Genomic DNA, 17,227 nt, shown 5'->3' on the forward strand with positions numbered 1-17,227 from the left:
CACTCTATATTCAAATTGTAGGTTCACTACGATTTCGGTTTGAGAAATATCCTTTCGGTGTTGCGCAGTTTGGGGGCGGCTAAAAGGGTCAATAATAAAGATTCCGAAAGTACCATAGTTATGAGGGTACTGAGAGATATGAATCTTTCGAAATTAATAGACGAAGACGAGCCGCTTTTTATTTCTCTAGTGGCGGATCTGTTCCCGAATCAAACTTTGGAAAAAACCGCGTATCCGGAGCTCGAAGAAGCCATCAATGTTCAAGTGGATCAAGCGGGGCTGGTTAACCATCCGTCGTGGGCTCTAAAATTGATCCAAGTAAATATCGTTGGGGATTTGGGGTAAAATAGTATTATAATTGGTTTTTTTTCTTAGTTGTACGAAACCCAAAGGGTGCGTCACGGGATAATGACCTTGGGTCCGACCGGAGCCGGTAAGACAACGTGTATACAAACGTTGATGAGGGCGTTGACGCAAATGGGCGACAATCACAGGTACTAGTGACGGAGAAATCATCGACGATAATGTTTTTATATTGTTTTCGATATTTATAGAGAGATGAGGATGAATCCGAAATCTATTACGGCTGCACAGATGTTTGGTAGATTGGACGTTGCGACTAATGATTGGACGGATGGGATTTTTTCGGCCTTGTGGAGGAAAACATTGAAATCGAAAGCGGGTAAACTCTTGCATATTCTATATAAACTTATTCATCCTAAAATCTCGCTTGAGATCGAATCAAATTCCTTCGGGGGACTCAATTCTATTATTATGGTAGAAACATCTTCTGGACCGAAGTGAATACCATTTTCTTTGAATTAGATCCTTCATTTCATTGCCATAACTCACTTGGTGCTGAATCTGATGAGTTTCGTGGACTCCATTTGATATAAACTTGTCCAAAACCAATCAAGTATCCATTTCTTTGGATTAAAACCTTTATTCTATTTCCAAAACTCACTTGGTGTGAAATTTGATGACCTTAATGGATTCTAAATTGTTTTTTCTCATATAAACTCGTCCAAAACCAAGCAAATAACCATTTATTTGGATTAGAACCTTTATTCTATTTCCAAAACTCACTTGGTGTGAAATTTGATGACCTTAATTGATTCTAAATCGGTTTTTCTCATATAAACTCGTCCAAAACCAAGCAAGTATCCATTTATTTGGATTAAAACCTTTATTCTATTTCCAAAACTCACTTGGTGTGAAATTTGATGACCTTAATGGATTCTAAATCGTTTTTTCTCATATAAACTCGTCCAAAACCAAGCAAGTATCCATTTATTTGGATTAAAACCTTTATTCTATTTCCAAAACTCACTTGGTGTGAAATTTGATGACCTTAATGGATTCTAAATTGTTTTTCCTCATATAAACTCGTTCAAAACCAAGCAAATAAGCATTTATTTGGATTAGAACCTTTATTCTATTCCCAAAACTCACTTGGTGTGAAATTTGATGACCTTAATTGAGTCTAAATCGTTTTTTCTCATATAAACTCGTCCAAAACCAAGCAAGTATCCATTTATTTGGATTAGAACCTTCATTCTATTTCCAAAACTCACTTGGTGTGAAATTTGATGACCTTAATGGATTCTAAATTGTTTTTCCTCATATAAACTCGTTCAAAACCAAGCAAATAAGCATTTATTTGGATTAGAACCTTTATTCTATTCCCAAAACTCACTTGGTGTGAAATTTGATGACCTTAATTGAGTCTAAATCGTTTTTTCTCATATAAACTCGTCCAAAACCAAGCAAGTATCCATTTATTTGGATTAGAACCTTCATTCTATTTCCAAAACTCACTTGGTGTGAAATTTGATGACCTTAATGGATTCTAAATTGTTTTTCCTCATATAAACTCGTTCAAAACCAAGCAAATAAGCATTTATTTGGATTAGAACCTTTATTCTATTCCCAAAACTCACTTGGTGTGAAATTTGATGACCTTAATTGAGTCTAAATCGTTTTTTCTCATATAAACTTGTCCAAAACCAAGCAAGTATCCATTTATTTGGATTAAAACCTTTATTCTATTTCCAAAACTCACTTGGTGTGAAATTTGATGACCTTAATTGATTCTAAATCGTTTTTTCTCATATAAACTTGTCCAAAACCAAGTAAGTATCCATTTCTTTGGATTAGAACCTTCATTCTATTTCCAAAACTCACTTGGTGTGAAATTTGATGACCTTAATGGATTCTAAATTGTTTTTCCTCATATAAACTCGTCCAAAACCAAGCAAGTATCCATTTATTTGGATTAAAACCTTTATTCTATTTCCAAAACTCACTTGGTGTGAAATTTGATGACCTTAATTGAGTCTAAATCGTTTTTTCTTATATAAACTCGTCCAAAACCAAGTAAGTATCCATTTCTTTGGATTAGAACCTTCATTCTATTTCCAAAACTCACTTGGTGTGAAATTTGATGACCTTAATTGATTCTAAATCGTTTTTTCTTATATAAACTCGTCCAAAACCAAGCAAGTATCCATTTAGTTGGATTAGCACCTTCATTTTATTTCCAAAACTCACTTGGTGTGAAATTTGATGACCTTAATTGATTCTAAATCGTTTTTTCTCATATAAACTTGTCCAAAACCAAGTAAGTATCCATTTCTTTGGATTAGAACCTTCATTCTATTTCCAAAACTCACTTGGTGTGAAATTTGATGACCTTAATTGATTCTAAATCGTTTTTTCTCATATAAACTCGTCCAAAACCAAGCAAGTATCCATTTATTTGGATTAGCACCTTCATTCTATTTCCAAAACTCACTTGGTGTGAAATTTGATGACCTTAATTGATTCTAAATCGTTTTTTCTCATATAAACTTGTCCAAAACCAAGTAAGTATCCATTTGTTTGGATTAGAACCTCCATTCTATTTCCAAAACTCACTTGGTGTTAAATCAGATATTTTTGATAGAGTTGTCACCTTAAACTATCGATTATTATAGGCGAACATGTCTGGTTGGTATTGGACGGTCCCGTAGATAGCATCTGGATAGAAAATTTAAATTCGGTTCTCGACGACAATAAAACACTGACTTTAGCCAACGGAGACAGACTTGCAATGTCACCAACATGTAAAATTATCTTCGAACCCCATAATATAGATAACGCCTCACCGGCGACCGTCTCTCGAAACGGTATGGTGTACATGAGTTCCTCGGGACTGAATTGGAAGCCCGTCATCAAAGCTTGGTTAAAAGGAAGAACGTCGAAAGAAATGGACATCTTCCAGCACCTTTTCGACGAATCCTTTTCGAAGACGTTCAATTGGGGAGCACAAAATTTATCGATGGTCATCGATGTACTGCAGTGCAATATCACTTTACAAATGATCAAATTACTTGAAGGTACGTTATATAACCTGAATATCTAACTTGTATAACCGATTTATTACAAGGTTTGATACCGAAACAACAAACGATCGAAGAAGATATTTCCGCCGCTAAATCGGACGCCGGTGATTTGGAAGACGAAATCATCGAAGATAACGAAAAAATCGAAGAAAATAGAATATTCACTTCGGAACATTTGTCTAAATTGTACGTTTTCGCTTTGGTGTGGAGTATGGGCGCTTTTCTGGAAACTGAAGATAGAATTAAATACGACGTTTTCATTAAAGAAGAATTGGGATTTTTAGATTTACCCATAAACGATAGAAAGAACCAAGACGTAAGTATTTAAATAAATAAATAAAATTTTTATATATTTATGCTCATTGATTCTATTTTCGAATTATATATTTGTTTGTCCAACAATCGATTTATAAATTCCGCATTATTAGAACTACAATAAATAAACAAATATTCTTTTATAATTTTTACAACTATTTGTCATTTATTTATATCAATATTTTGTTTTCGTAATTGATTTTTCATATAAGAATCTCAAAAAAAAAATAACGTTTCCACAGAAAGTTTGAAATTTTTCGTATTTATGCTCATTGATTCTTTTTTCGAATTATATATTTGTTTGTCCTACAATCGATTGATAAATTCCGCATTATTAGAACTACAATAAATAAACAAACATTCCTTTGTAATTTTTACAACCGCCTGTCATTTATTTATATCAATATTTTGTTTTTGTAATCGATTTTTCATATAAGAATCTTCAAAAAAAAAATAACGTTTCCACAGAAAGTTTGAAATTTTTCGTATTTATGCTCATTGATTCTATTTTCGAATTATATATTTGTTTGTCCAACAATCGATTCATAAATTCCGCATTATTAGAACTACAATAAATAAACAAATATTCTTTTATAATTTTTACAACTATTTGTCATTTATTTATATCAATATTTTGTTTTCGTAATTGATTTTTCATATAAGAATCTCCAAAAAAAAATAACGTTTCCACAGAAAGTTTGAAATTTTTCGTATTTATGCTCATTGATTCTATTTTCGAATTATATATTTGTTTGTCCTACAATCGATTGATAAATTCCGCATTATTAGAACTACAATAAATAAACAAACATTCCTTTGTAATTTTTACAACCGCCTGTCATTTATTTATATCAATATTTTGTTTTCGTAATTGATTTTTCATATAAGAATCTCCAAAAAAAAAAAATAACGTTTCCACAGAAAGTTTGAAATTTTTCGTATTTATGCTCATTGATTCTTTTTTCGAATTATATATTTGTTTGTCCAACAATCAAGGAGATTTCGGGCTATTCGATGATGACTTTTAACACCTATTTCAGGCGACTGTGTTCGATTACGTGGTAAACATCGATGGTGAATGGGTTCACTGGAATACCATGTTAACCAATTACGTTTATCCCGAATTGGCGACACCGGAATTCGCGTCGATTCTCGTACCGATTCCGGATAACGTCCGTATGAATTTTTTGATCGAAACGATAGCTAAACAAGAAAAAGCCGTTCTGTTGATAGGTGAACAGGGAACAGCTAAAACGGTGATGATGAAGAGCTTCATGAAAAAATCGAACAGCGAAATTTATTTGAATAGGGCTTTCAATTTTTCGAGCGCCACCAGTCCCTACCAATTTCAAAAGACGATAGAAAGTTACGTCGAAAAGAGGATGGGTAATACGTTCGGACCGCCGAACGGTAAAAAGATGATAGTTTTTATCGACGATATCAATTTACCGGAAATTAATTGTTGGGGAGATCAGGTTGGTTACTGCTAATGATTCTTCCTCTTTGTTTCGTTTATCTCTATTTATCCCAATCCATTTTTTATCATCCTTTCTGTTTCTTCTTGTTATGTTATTCGTATTTTCGTATTCGTAGTTGTTTTACCTGCCATTGATTATTTTTTATCTCCACTTCGAAATTCTGTAGCTTATCATTAAATTACTGGATATTTCCTTTCGCAATTTTTGTGTGTATCGTTTTAATTGTTCAATTTTATTGTCTACTGTAACTACTCCATTTATTTATTCGTATTTTCATTATCGCTATTAATTCCTTCAATCTTTTCATTTGTTTTTTGTCTCACCTTGATATTTCAGTTTATTTTTGCATTTTCGCATTTTCTTCCTTCTTATTAATGTTTTTATTCCTTCATTCTATCATTTTTTTACAGCATTTGCAATTTTTATTTCGAAGTTTTCATTTCGAAACCTTCTCCTATTCCTCGGTAACGTTTTTCTCCAATTGTTTTATTTATTTTACCGTTTTTTCCTTTTGCTATTCTCTATAATGTTACCTTACAGGTAACGAACGAGATAGTAAGACAGACAATGGACATGGGAGGTTTTTACAGTTTGGAAAAACCCGGGGAATTTACAACAATAAATGACGTGCAATTCGTGGGCGCCATGGGTCAACCGGGCGGCGGTAGAAACGACATTCCATCGAGATTGAAACGTCAATTTTGTATATTCAACTGCCCTTTACCTAACGAAGCGTCCATCGATAAAATTTTCGGCGTTATAGCTCAAGGTCATTACAACGCGAAAAGAGGTTTCACTTTAGAGGTTAGAAATTTGGTGAAAAGATTGATACCGCTAACGAGAATATTGTGGAAGAACACGAGGACGAAATTACTACCAACTCCAGCCAAATTCCATTACGTATTTTCATTAAGGGATCTATCTAGAATATGGCAAGGGATGGTATGTATGCTTCTTTTTGGTTTTTTCATCCCTCGCTTATTAGTAATCCCAGTGGAAAATCACAAGGTTCAGGCTTGACCATTTGTATATCAGTTTCATTTTATTGGTTAAGCTCGTCAATTATTGTTGTGGTTGCTCAAATTTTCTCCATGGAACATCTTCACGAGGTTCCAACGGACGATGAGGACGTCTCGTATCTATAAGAACGCCATCCAAGACCTTTTGGTCCACTAGCTTTCCAGCAATTATTAGTTTGGTTCTTCAGGCTTGACCATTTGTGTATCAGTTTCATTTTATTGGTTAAGCTCGTCAATTATTGTTGTGGTTGCTCAAATTTCCTCCATGGAACATCTTCACGAGGTTCCAACGGACGATGAGGACGTCTCGTATCTATAAGAACGCTATCCAAGACCTTTTCGTCCACTAGCTTTCCAGCAATTATTGGTTTGGTTCTTCAGGCTTGACCATTTGTGTATCAGTTTCATTTTATTGGTTAAGCTCGTCAATTATTGTTGTGGTTGCTCAAATTTTCTCCATGGAACATCTTCACGAGGTTCCAACGGACGATGAGGACGTCTCGTATCTCTAAGAACGTTATCCAAGACCTTTTCGTCCACTAGCTTTCCAGCAATTATTAGTTTGGTTCTTCAGGCTTGACCATTTGTGTATCAGTTTCATTTTATTGGTTAAGCTCGTCAATTATTGTTGTGGTTGCTCAAATTTTCTCCATGGAACATCTTCACGAGGTTCCAACGGACGATGAGGACGTCTCGTATCTATAAGAACGCCATCCAAGACCTTTTGGTCCACTAGCTTTCCAGCAATTATTAGTTTGGTTCTTCAGGCTTGACCATTTGTGTATCAGTTTCATTTTATTGGTTAAGCTCGTCAATTATTGTTGTGGTTGCTCAAATTTCCTCCATGGAACATCTTCACGAGGTTCCAACGGACGATGAGGACGTCTCGTATCTATAAGAACGCTATCCAAGACCTTTTCGTCCACTAGCTTTCCAGCAATTATTGGTTTGGTTCTTCAGGCTTGACCATTTGTGTATCAGTTTCATTTTATTGGTTAAGCTCGTCAATTATTGTTGTGGTTGCTCAAATTTTCTCCATGGAACATCTTCACGAGGTTCCAACGGACGATGAGGACGTCTCGTATCTATAAGAACGCTATCCAAGACCTTTTCGTCCACTAGCTTTCCAGCAATTATTGGTTTGGTTCTTCAGGCTTGACCATTTGTGTATCAGTTTCATTTTATTGGTTAAGCTCGTCAATTATTGTTGTGGTTGCTCAAATTTTCTCCATGGAACATCTTCACGAGGTTCCAACGGACGATGAGGACGTCTTGTATCTCTAAGAACGTTATCCAAGACCTTTTCGTCCACTAGCTTTCCAGCAATTATTAGTTTGGTTCTTCAGGCTTGACCATTTGTGTATCAGTTTCATTTTATTGGTTAAGCTCGTCATTTATTGTTGTGGTTGCTCAAATTTTCTTCATGGAACATCTTCACGAGGTTCCAACGGACGATGAGGACGTCTCGTATCTATAAGAACGCTATCCAAGACCTTTTCGTCCACTAGCTTTCCAGCAATTATTAGTTTGGTTCTTCAGGCTTGACCATTTGTGTATCAGTTTCATTTTCTTGGTTAAGCTCGTCATTTATTGTTGTGGTTGCTCAAATTTTCTCCATGGAACATCTTCACGAGGTTCCAACGGACGATGAGGACGTCTCGTATCTATAAGAACGCCATCCAAGACCTTTTCATCCACTAGCTTTCCAGCAATTATTGGTTTGGTTCTTCAGGCTTCACCATTTGTGTATCAGTTCCATTTGCTTGGTTAAGCTCGTCATTTATTGTTGTGGTTGCTCAAATTTTCTTCATGGAACATCTTCACGAGGTTCCAACGGACGATGAGGACGTCTCGTATCTATAAGAACGCCATCCAAGACCTTTTCGTCCACTAGCTTTCCAGCAATTATTAGTTTGGTTCTTCAGGCTTGACCATTTGTGTATCAGTTCCATTTGCTTGGTTAAGCTCGTCATTTATTGTTGTGGTTGCTCAAATTTTCTTCATGGAACATCTTCACGAGGTTCCAACGGACGATGAGGACGTCTCGTATCTATAAGAACGCCATCCAAGACCTTTTGGTCCACTAGCTTTCCAGCAATTATTAGTTTGGTTCTTCAGGCTTGACCATTTGTGTATCAGTTCCATTTGCTTGGTTAAGCTCGTCATTTATTGTTGTGGTTGCTCAAATTTTCTCCATGGAACATCTTCACGAGGTTCCAACGGACGATGAGGACGTCTCGTATCTATAAGAACGCCATCCAAGACCTTTTGGTCCACTAGCTTTCCAGCAATTATTAGTTTGGTTCTTCAGGCTTGACCATTTGTGTATCAGTTTCATTTTCTTGGTTAAGCTCGTCAATTATTGTTGTGGTTGCTCAAATTTCCTCCATGGAACATCTTCACGAGGTTCCAACGGATGATAAGGACGTCTCGTATCTATAAGAACGCCATCCAAGACCTTTTCGTCCACTAGCTTTCCAGCAATTATTGGTTTGGTTCTTCAGGCTTGACCATTTGTGTATCAGTTTCATTTTATTGGTTAAGCTCGTCAATTATTGTTGTGGTTGCTCAAATTTCCTCCATGGAACATCTTCACGAGGTTCCAACGGATGATAAGGACGTCTCGTATCTATAAGAACGTTATCCAAGACCTTTTCGTCCACTAGCTTTCCAGCAATTATTGGTTTGGTTCTTCAGGCTTGACCATTTGTGTATCAGTTTCATTTTATTGGTTAAGCTCGTCAATTATTGTTGTGGTTGCTCAAATTTCCTCCATGGAACATCTTCACGAGGTTCCAACGGATGATAAGGACGTCTCGTATCTATAAGAACGTTATCCAAGACCTTTTCGTCCACTAGCTTTCCAGCAATTATTAGTTTGGTTCTTCAGGCTTGACCATTTGTGTATCAGTTTCATTTTATTGGTTAAGCTCGTCAATTATTGTTGTGGTTGCTCAAATTTTCTCCATGGAACATCTTCACGAGGTTCCAACGGACGATGAGGACGTCTCGTATCTATAAGAACGCCATCCAAGACCTTTTCGTCCACTAGCTTTCCAGCAATTATTAGTTTGGTTCTTCTGGCTTGACCATTTGTGTATCAGTTTCATTTTCTTGGTAAGCTCGTCATTGATGAAGAAGACAATGAAGACAAGAACGCTGTCCAATGGTTCCATAGTACATTAAGAGGAAAATCTTGTTGTTTCAGTAGAGTTAATTTCTACTATCCAATTGATTCGATTCCAAATTGTTGTAGTTGAATATTCCAGCTGTTATCTTCTCTAGATTGGTACCTTATCATCTGTAATAGAATCAGAAGGTTGTATGATGGTTTTATGGAAGCACGAATGTACCAGAGTCTTCTCAGATCGATTCACCATACAGGAAGACAAAAATTGGTTCGACAAGGAACTATTAAATTTAGTTCGAGATCATTTGGGTGATGAATTTAAAATTAAGACGGAACCAAGTCCGGTTTTCGTCGATTTCATGAGGTAATTTCGATATAATAGATTGTTGGGAGATGTGGAATATTTTGTTAATTTCCAGAGACGCTCCCGAACCTACGGGGGAAGAAGGAGAAGACGCCGATATGGAATTACCGAAAGTTTACGAACCCGTTATCAATTCTAACGAATTGAGAGAGAGATTGGACATGTTTTTGGCGCAATTTAACGAAATGATCAGAGGCTCCGGAATGGATTTGGTATTTTTTCCGGACGCTATGTTACATCTTGTGAAAATATCTAGGGTTATTAGACATCCGAGGGGTAACGTGATGCTCGTCGGTAAGAAATCAAAGTTGATATTAATTTGAGAAAAACATGTGGATTTGCCAGTTTGGGCATTACTGGTTTATGAAAAAGCCACAATTTGCAACTTGGACATACCTAATGTAGTCAAAAAGAGATAGGAAAATACTTTAGCTACATCTAGATTGGAAAGAACGTTAAAAATCGTACTTTGGAAGATCCTGGCATGAAAAGTTGTCCATCGAACGTTTCTGGTTTGGATAGTGAGTCCAACTTGCTTTGGACGTTCTTACGAAGAAGGCAATTTGACACTTTGGGCACATTTGGCCAAGAAAGCTCAATAACACCAAAGCTTTCTCTGTGGACACCATTAGATGGTGAAGAGTGCCAATAATTACATTTCCAACATTCCTGGTCTGTTTGGGAAGGTCAAATTTTGATCTTTGGACATTCTTAGCTATTGAAGAAGCCAAATATACAATTTGGCCAGACATATCTGACCTGTAAATGAAAAGATCCTCAAGGTTTCCACTTTTGATTATTCTAACTTGAAAAAACAAAGAAAAATTTGTATTTTGGATATTCTTGACTAAAAATTAATACCAAGATTCGGTATTTGAACACTTCAAGCTTCCAAAAAATCCAATATTCGCTTCCGGTTTGCAAAAAACGTCAAGGCTCGTACTTTGGAAGATCCTGGCATCAAAAGATATCTATGGAACGTTTTTGGTTTTTCAATTTGACATTTTGGGCACATTTGGCAAAGAAATAAGGCAAAAGCTTTGATTTCGCACAACTCTGAACACTTGTGGCTTCTAAATAACACCAAAGAAGCCAAATATACAATTTGAGCAGACATATCTGGCTTGTAAATGAAAAGATCCTCAAGGTTTCCACTTTTGATCATTCCAGCTTGAAAAAACAAAGAAAATTTGCATTTTGGATATTCTTGACTAACAAATTAATACCAAGATTCGGTATTTGAACACTTCAAGCTTCCAAAAAATCCAATTTTCGCTTCCGGTTTGCAAAAAACGTCAAGGCTCGTACTTTGGAAGATCCTGGCATCAAAAGATATCTATGGAACGTTTTTGGTTTTTCAATTTGACATTTTGGGCACATTTGGCAAAGAAATAAGGCAAAAGCTTTGATTTCGCACAACTCTGAACACTTGTGGCTTCTAAATAACACCAAAGAAGCCAAATATACAATTTGAGCAGACATATCTGGCTTGTAAATGAAAAGATCCTCAAGGTTTCCACTTTTGATCATTCCAGCTTGAAAAAACAAAGAAAATTTGCATTTTGGATATTCTTGACTAAAAATTAATACCAAGATTCGGTATTTGAACACTTCAAGCTTCCAAAAAATCCAATATTCGCTTCCGGTTTGCAAAAAACGTCAAGGTTCGGTACTATGGAAGATCCTGGCATGAAAAGATGTCTATGGAAAGTTTCCGGTTTGGATAGTGAGTCCAACTTGGTTTGGACATTCCTACGGAGAAGGCAATTTGACATTTTGGGCACATTTGGCCAAGAAATAGAGCCAAAGATCAATAACACTAAAGCTTTTTCTTTTGGCACTATTAGATGGTGAAGAGTGCCAATAATTGCATTTCGAATATTCCTGGTCTGTTTGGGAAGGTCAAATTTTGATCTTTGGACATTCTTAGATATTGAAGAAGCCAAATATACAATTTGGACAGACATATCTGGCCTATAAATGAAAAGATCCTCAAGGTTCCCACTTTTGATTATTCCAGCTTGAAAAAACAAAGAAAATTTGCATTTTGGATATTCTTGACTAACAAATTAATACCAAGATTCGGTATTTGAACACTTCGAGCTTCTAAAGAATCCAATAATGTTAGGACTTCTAATTTTCAGACTACAAGTTACAAAACATCATCAAAGTTTGTGTTTTAGACCTTACCAACTTGAAACAATTACCATAGGGTTTATTCTAGACTCTATTGGTTTGGAAAGAGTGTACCAAGACTTGTACCTTGACCTGGATGGATATTTTTGTCTTCCGAATTAACTAGATTTGTAACTTTTAGGTGTCGGCGGTAGTGGAAAGCAATCCTTAACAAAATTATCGTCCTTTATTGCCGGATATAAAACGTTTCAGATAGCTCTAACCAGATCTTACAATATTGGTAACTTTTTGGAAGATCTCAAGGCTTTGTACCGTTCCTGCGGTTGTCAAGGCAAAGGTACTACTTTCATATTCACCGATCTCGATATAAAAGAAGAAGGATTCCTGGAATATTTGAATAATATACTTTCTTCCGGTGTTATTTCCAATCTTTTCACCAAAGACGACCAAGCCGAAATCATTCAAGAATTAACGCCTATTATGAAGAGGGAAAATCCGAAACGGACACTAAACAACGAAATCGTAATGGAGTATTTCATGAATAGGACTTGTCAAAATCTACACGTCGTTTTCTGCTTTTCACCTGTGAGAATATCCTTGGAATTACTCTATTTTCTTTTAATGCCATATTTTGTAGGTCGGGGAGAAATTTAGGAACCGAGCTTTACGTTTTCCGGCTCTAATATCCGGTTGTACAATCGATTGGTTCCAGCCTTGGCCGAAAGACGCTCTGGTACTAGTAGCTCAACATTTTCTCGACGAATTCGAAATCGCTTGCACTGAAGAAGTGAAACAGGAATTGGTCGTCGCACTAGGATCCATACAAGACGTTGTGGCTCAAACTTCCATCGAATATTTTCAAAGGTAACGTTCCTATCTTCTTCAATGGTACTTAACCCTTCAGGTATGGATAAAGTTTGATTTAAATAGAGTTTGTACACGCCAAACCTCCTATTTGAACACTTCCAGATGGAAAATCATCCTTGGTTCACAGTTTAGACGCACCTGGTTTGGAAAAAATAGCAAGATCAGAATTCTGGACGTTCCTGTATTAAGTAGAGCGACTAGGATTTTCCTTCTGACTTGGAGCTAAATCCTAGTCGATATTTCAGATACTCTCGACACTTCTACATAGAGCAAAGTTGCTCCGTCCCTTCCCTATCATAATTTATTAATTTGGAAGATCTGTGATCAGTACTAGATATCGAATTAGGTTTTTTCAGGTTCAGAAGGGCGACTCACGTAACGCCCAAGTCGTACTTGAACTTCATAGCCGGTTATAAAAGCATTTATAATAATAAACAGGTAGAATTGAGTAACGGTGCGCTGAGGATGGATACAGGATTAGAGAAACTGGCGGAGGCTTCTTCATCGGTATTAGTACTGAAGAAAGAACTTGCCGTTATGGAAAAAGAACTTGTCGAAGCTTCCCAAAGAGCGGAACGAGTACTTACCGAGGTAAATTTTTTTTTTTTTCGGCTCAAAATATTGAAATTAAGACTTAAAATTTAATTACAGGTAACCGAGAGGGCGATGCAGGCCGAAATCGTGAAAAATCAAGTTCAAAAAGTTAAAGAGAAAGCCGAGGTTCTCGTACAATCGATAGCGGTCGAAAAGGCGTTGGCCGAAGAAAAACTAGAAGCCGCCAAACCGGCGCTGGAAGAAGCCGAGGCGGCTTTGAATACCATAAAACCAGCGCATATTGGTAAGTATATCCCAAGAATGAATCGCTGTTTGAACTTTCCTGGTTCGCAAGGAATCCAAGTCTAGTACTTTGGACGCACCCGATTTGGAAATACTGAAAATGGAAACCAAGAATCGCTGTTTGACCTCTTCTAGTTTGGTTCGCTTGAGAAAAGTCCTCAGAGAAAGGATCGGCGCCCGTTTCTTCAATTTTTGAATTTGAAATGTGCCTTCCAATTAAATAATGATTCTAATTCACTATTCAGTTCAAAAATTGAAGGACTAACGTTCACGATGTACTCAATAACATTTTGGCGTCTACTAGTTCATGAAAAATCGAAGGTTTGCACTTTGGACATACTTGTTTTGGAAAAAAACGTCAAGGTTCGTGAATGGGATATCCATGGGCTGAACAAATCATCAAGGTTCGTGTTTTGAACCTTTTAAAACTTGTTTTGGACACTTCTGAAATCTCAAGATCATCAAGGTTCATGTTTTGTACCTTTTAAAACTTGTTTTGGACACTTCTGACATCTCAAGATCATCGAGGTTCATGTTTTGAACCATTTGGCTTGAAAATAATGGAGAGACTTGTACTATGGATATCATTAGCAAGATATGAATGCCTAGAGCAAAGTTTTGGACACTTCTGAAATCTCAAGATCATCAAGGTTCGTGTTTTGAACCTTTTTGCCTCGATAACAACATCGAAACTTGTACTTTAGAAACTTTTTGCTTGGAATGAATGTTAAAACTTGTTTTGGACACTTCTGAAATCTCAAGATCATAAAGGTTCATGTTTTGAACCTTTTAAAACTTGTTTTGGACACTTTTGACACGTAAAGATCATCAAGGTGCGTGGTTTGAACCTCTTAAAACTTGTTTTGGACACTTCTGACATCTCAAGATCATCGAGGTTCATGTTTTGAACGTTTTGGCTGGAAAATAACGCAGAGGCTTGTACTAGCAAGATATGAATGCCTAGATCAAAGTTTTGGACACTTGGACACTTTTGACACGTAAAGATCATCAAGGTGCGTGGTTTGAACCTTTTAAAACTTGTTTTGGACACTTCTGACATCTCAAGATCATCAAGGTTCATGTTTTGAACCTTTTAAAACTTGTTTTGGACACTTTTGACATCTCAAGATCATCGAGGTTCGTGTTTTGAACCTTTTTGCCTCGATAACAACATCGAAACTTGTACTTTAGAAACTTTTTGCTTGGAATGAATGTTAAAACTTGTTTTGGACACTTCTGAAATCTCAATATCATCAAGGTTCATGTTTTGAACCTTTTAAAACTTGTTTTGGACACTTCTGACACGTAAAGATCATCAAGGTGCGTGGTTTGAACCTTTTAAAACTTGTTTTGGACACTTTTGACATCTCAAGATGATCGAGGTTCGTGTTTTGAACCTTTTTGCCTCGATAACAACATCGAAACTTGTACTTTAGACACTTTCTGCTTGGAATGAATGTTAAAACTTGTTTTGGACACTTCTGACATCTCAAGATCATCGAGGTTCATGTTTTGAACGTTTTGGCTTGAAAATAATGCAGATGCTTGTACTATGGATATCATTAGTAAGATATGAATGCCTAGATCAAAGTTTTGGACACTTGGACACTTCTGACACGTAAAGATCATCAAGGTTCGTGTTTTGAACCTCTTAAAACTTGTTTTGGACATTTCTAACATCTCAAGATCATCAAGGTTCATGTTTTGAACCATTTTGATTGAAAATAATGTAGAGTCTTGTACTATGGATATCATTAGCAAGATACGAATGCCTAGATGAAAGTTTTGGACACTTCTGACACGTAAAGATTATCAAGGTTCGAATTTTGAACCTTTTTGATTTCCGTTTCTACATTTTTCCAAATTTAGACTGCGACATTATATTTTTTTCCAACTTTCAGCGACTGTGAGAAAATTAGGACGTCCGCCGCATTTAATCATGAGGATAATGGATTGCGTTTTGATTTTATTCCAAAGAAAACTACAACCGACGGTCGCCGATACCGCCACGCCATGTCCGAAACCTTCTTGGGCGGAATCTTTAAAGGTAATTTCAACAAAAATCCGAGTAGACATTTTCGACTCGTTTTTTTTATGGTTTCACTTTTCAGATGATGGCTTCCACGACATTCTTATTACAATTACAAAATTATCCCAAAGATATTATCAATAACGAAATGGTGGATCTACTACAACCTTATTTCGAACTGGACGACTACAATATGGACACGGCTAAAAGAGTGTGCGGAGACGTTGCCGGGTTACTATCTTGGACCAAAGCCATGGCGTTTTTCCACGGTGTAAATAGGGAAGTATTACCCCTAAAAGCGAATTTAACATTACAAGAAGCAAGATTGAAAGTACGTATCACAACAACTTAAAAATATACGCGGGGTAATTCCTGGAGAGACGGCAGGAACTAGAACCGGCCATCTCTCCAAGGATATCCGGGAATAAAGACCATAATGGTCTGAAAAAAGAGGAAGACATGGCCAGTACTTATTTTGCCCTTTGAGATCTTTCAACTGTCAAAAGAAGTCTTAGTTGTTGGGCTTGTTCGCCGACTTGATTTAATTTTACAGGCAGTGGAGGTGTTGGTTGATCCGCAGTTCGACTCGATCTACTCGGACCTGGATCTGAAGCTAATTGGGTCTGCGATTCATGTTCTATGTTTCTTTCAGTTGATTCCTCAATGTTTTCACTAAAAGCGACTCCGGAATGGCTTTTGGATTTAGCGGGCGAACTCCAGCTGTTTTGATACAGACTTTCCAGGCTTGGTTATAAATCTGGAGGCGGTTCATCTTCGAATTCAGGGTTTTTCCTTCTTCTTTTACCAACCAATCACCGTGATGGTTTTAGATTTTTCTTGGGAGGTTTAGGATCTGGACTAGCAGCCGCATTCTGGCGGACCAATTTTCCCCGGAATTACCTTTATATATAATAATTTAGAGGTTTTTTAGGTCGCAATGGAAGATCTAGCTGCTGCTGAACGACAATTGGAAGAACGGGAACAATCTTTGAAAGAGGTTAAAGAGCAATACGACGCCGCCGTAACGGAAAAACAAAGACTGACGGAGGCGGCGAATTCGTGTTTGAGAAAAATGAATACCGCCACCGCTCTAATAAACGGTTTAGGTGGCGAGAAAGTCAGATGGACGCAACAGAGTAAACAATTCAAAGAACAATTGGGACGATTAGTCGGCGACGTTTTACTCGCTACCGGATTCTTATCCTATTGCGGTCCTTACAATCAGGAATTTCGAGCGAATTTAGTTAAAACTTGGATGGGGATTCTACGGCAGCGTCTAATACCTTTTACTCACAATCTCAATATTACGAATATGTTGGTGGAAAACGCGGTTATATCCGAATGGACCCTTCAAGGTTTACCCAACGACGAATTGTCCGTACAAAACGCTTTAATAGTGACCAAATCGAGATCGTATCCTTTATTGATCGATCCGCAGATACAGGGGAAGATTTGGATCAAAAACAAGGAAGCCAATAATAATTTACAGATAACGTCGTTGAATCACAAATATTTTAGAACGCATTTAGAAGATTGTCTGTCATTAGGTGAGTTTTTCAACATTTGAGGTCGTAGAATAAATATAGTGTGCACTATGAAACATCTAATTACTAATAAGCTCAATTAGAAAAGTTGGAAATCTAGATTTTGCCATTTTCCATGAAAATTC

General features: G+C 36.7%; 1 protein-coding gene across 1 annotated transcript in view; it reads left to right on the forward strand.

Moving 5' to 3' along the window:
- The window catches only part of LOC130447810 (dynein axonemal heavy chain 5), a 97,097-nt gene that overhangs the window by 65,771 nt on the left and 14,099 nt on the right, over window positions 1–17,227 (forward strand). Inside the window, exons 30-45 of the mRNA XM_056784836.1 lie at window positions 22–318; window positions 376–494; window positions 555–682; window positions 2,976–3,377; window positions 3,428–3,682; window positions 4,728–5,173; window positions 5,717–6,118; window positions 9,481–9,689; window positions 9,745–9,983; window positions 12,007–12,410; window positions 12,463–12,689; window positions 13,049–13,283; window positions 13,344–13,530; window positions 15,431–15,576; window positions 15,641–15,889; window positions 16,490–17,105. Of these exons, the coding sequence (XP_056640814.1) occupies window positions 22–318; window positions 376–494; window positions 555–682; window positions 2,976–3,377; window positions 3,428–3,682; window positions 4,728–5,173; window positions 5,717–6,118; window positions 9,481–9,689; window positions 9,745–9,983; window positions 12,007–12,410; window positions 12,463–12,689; window positions 13,049–13,283; window positions 13,344–13,530; window positions 15,431–15,576; window positions 15,641–15,889; window positions 16,490–17,105 (4,561 nt within the window). The remainder of the gene's footprint in view (window positions 1–21; window positions 319–375; window positions 495–554; window positions 683–2,975; window positions 3,378–3,427; window positions 3,683–4,727; window positions 5,174–5,716; window positions 6,119–9,480; window positions 9,690–9,744; window positions 9,984–12,006; window positions 12,411–12,462; window positions 12,690–13,048; window positions 13,284–13,343; window positions 13,531–15,430; window positions 15,577–15,640; window positions 15,890–16,489; window positions 17,106–17,227) is intronic.

This window comes from Diorhabda sublineata, chromosome 8, assembly GCF_026230105.1.
Source record: "Diorhabda sublineata isolate icDioSubl1.1 chromosome 8, icDioSubl1.1, whole genome shotgun sequence".
Lineage (NCBI taxonomy): Eukaryota > Metazoa > Arthropoda > Insecta > Coleoptera > Chrysomelidae > Diorhabda > Diorhabda sublineata.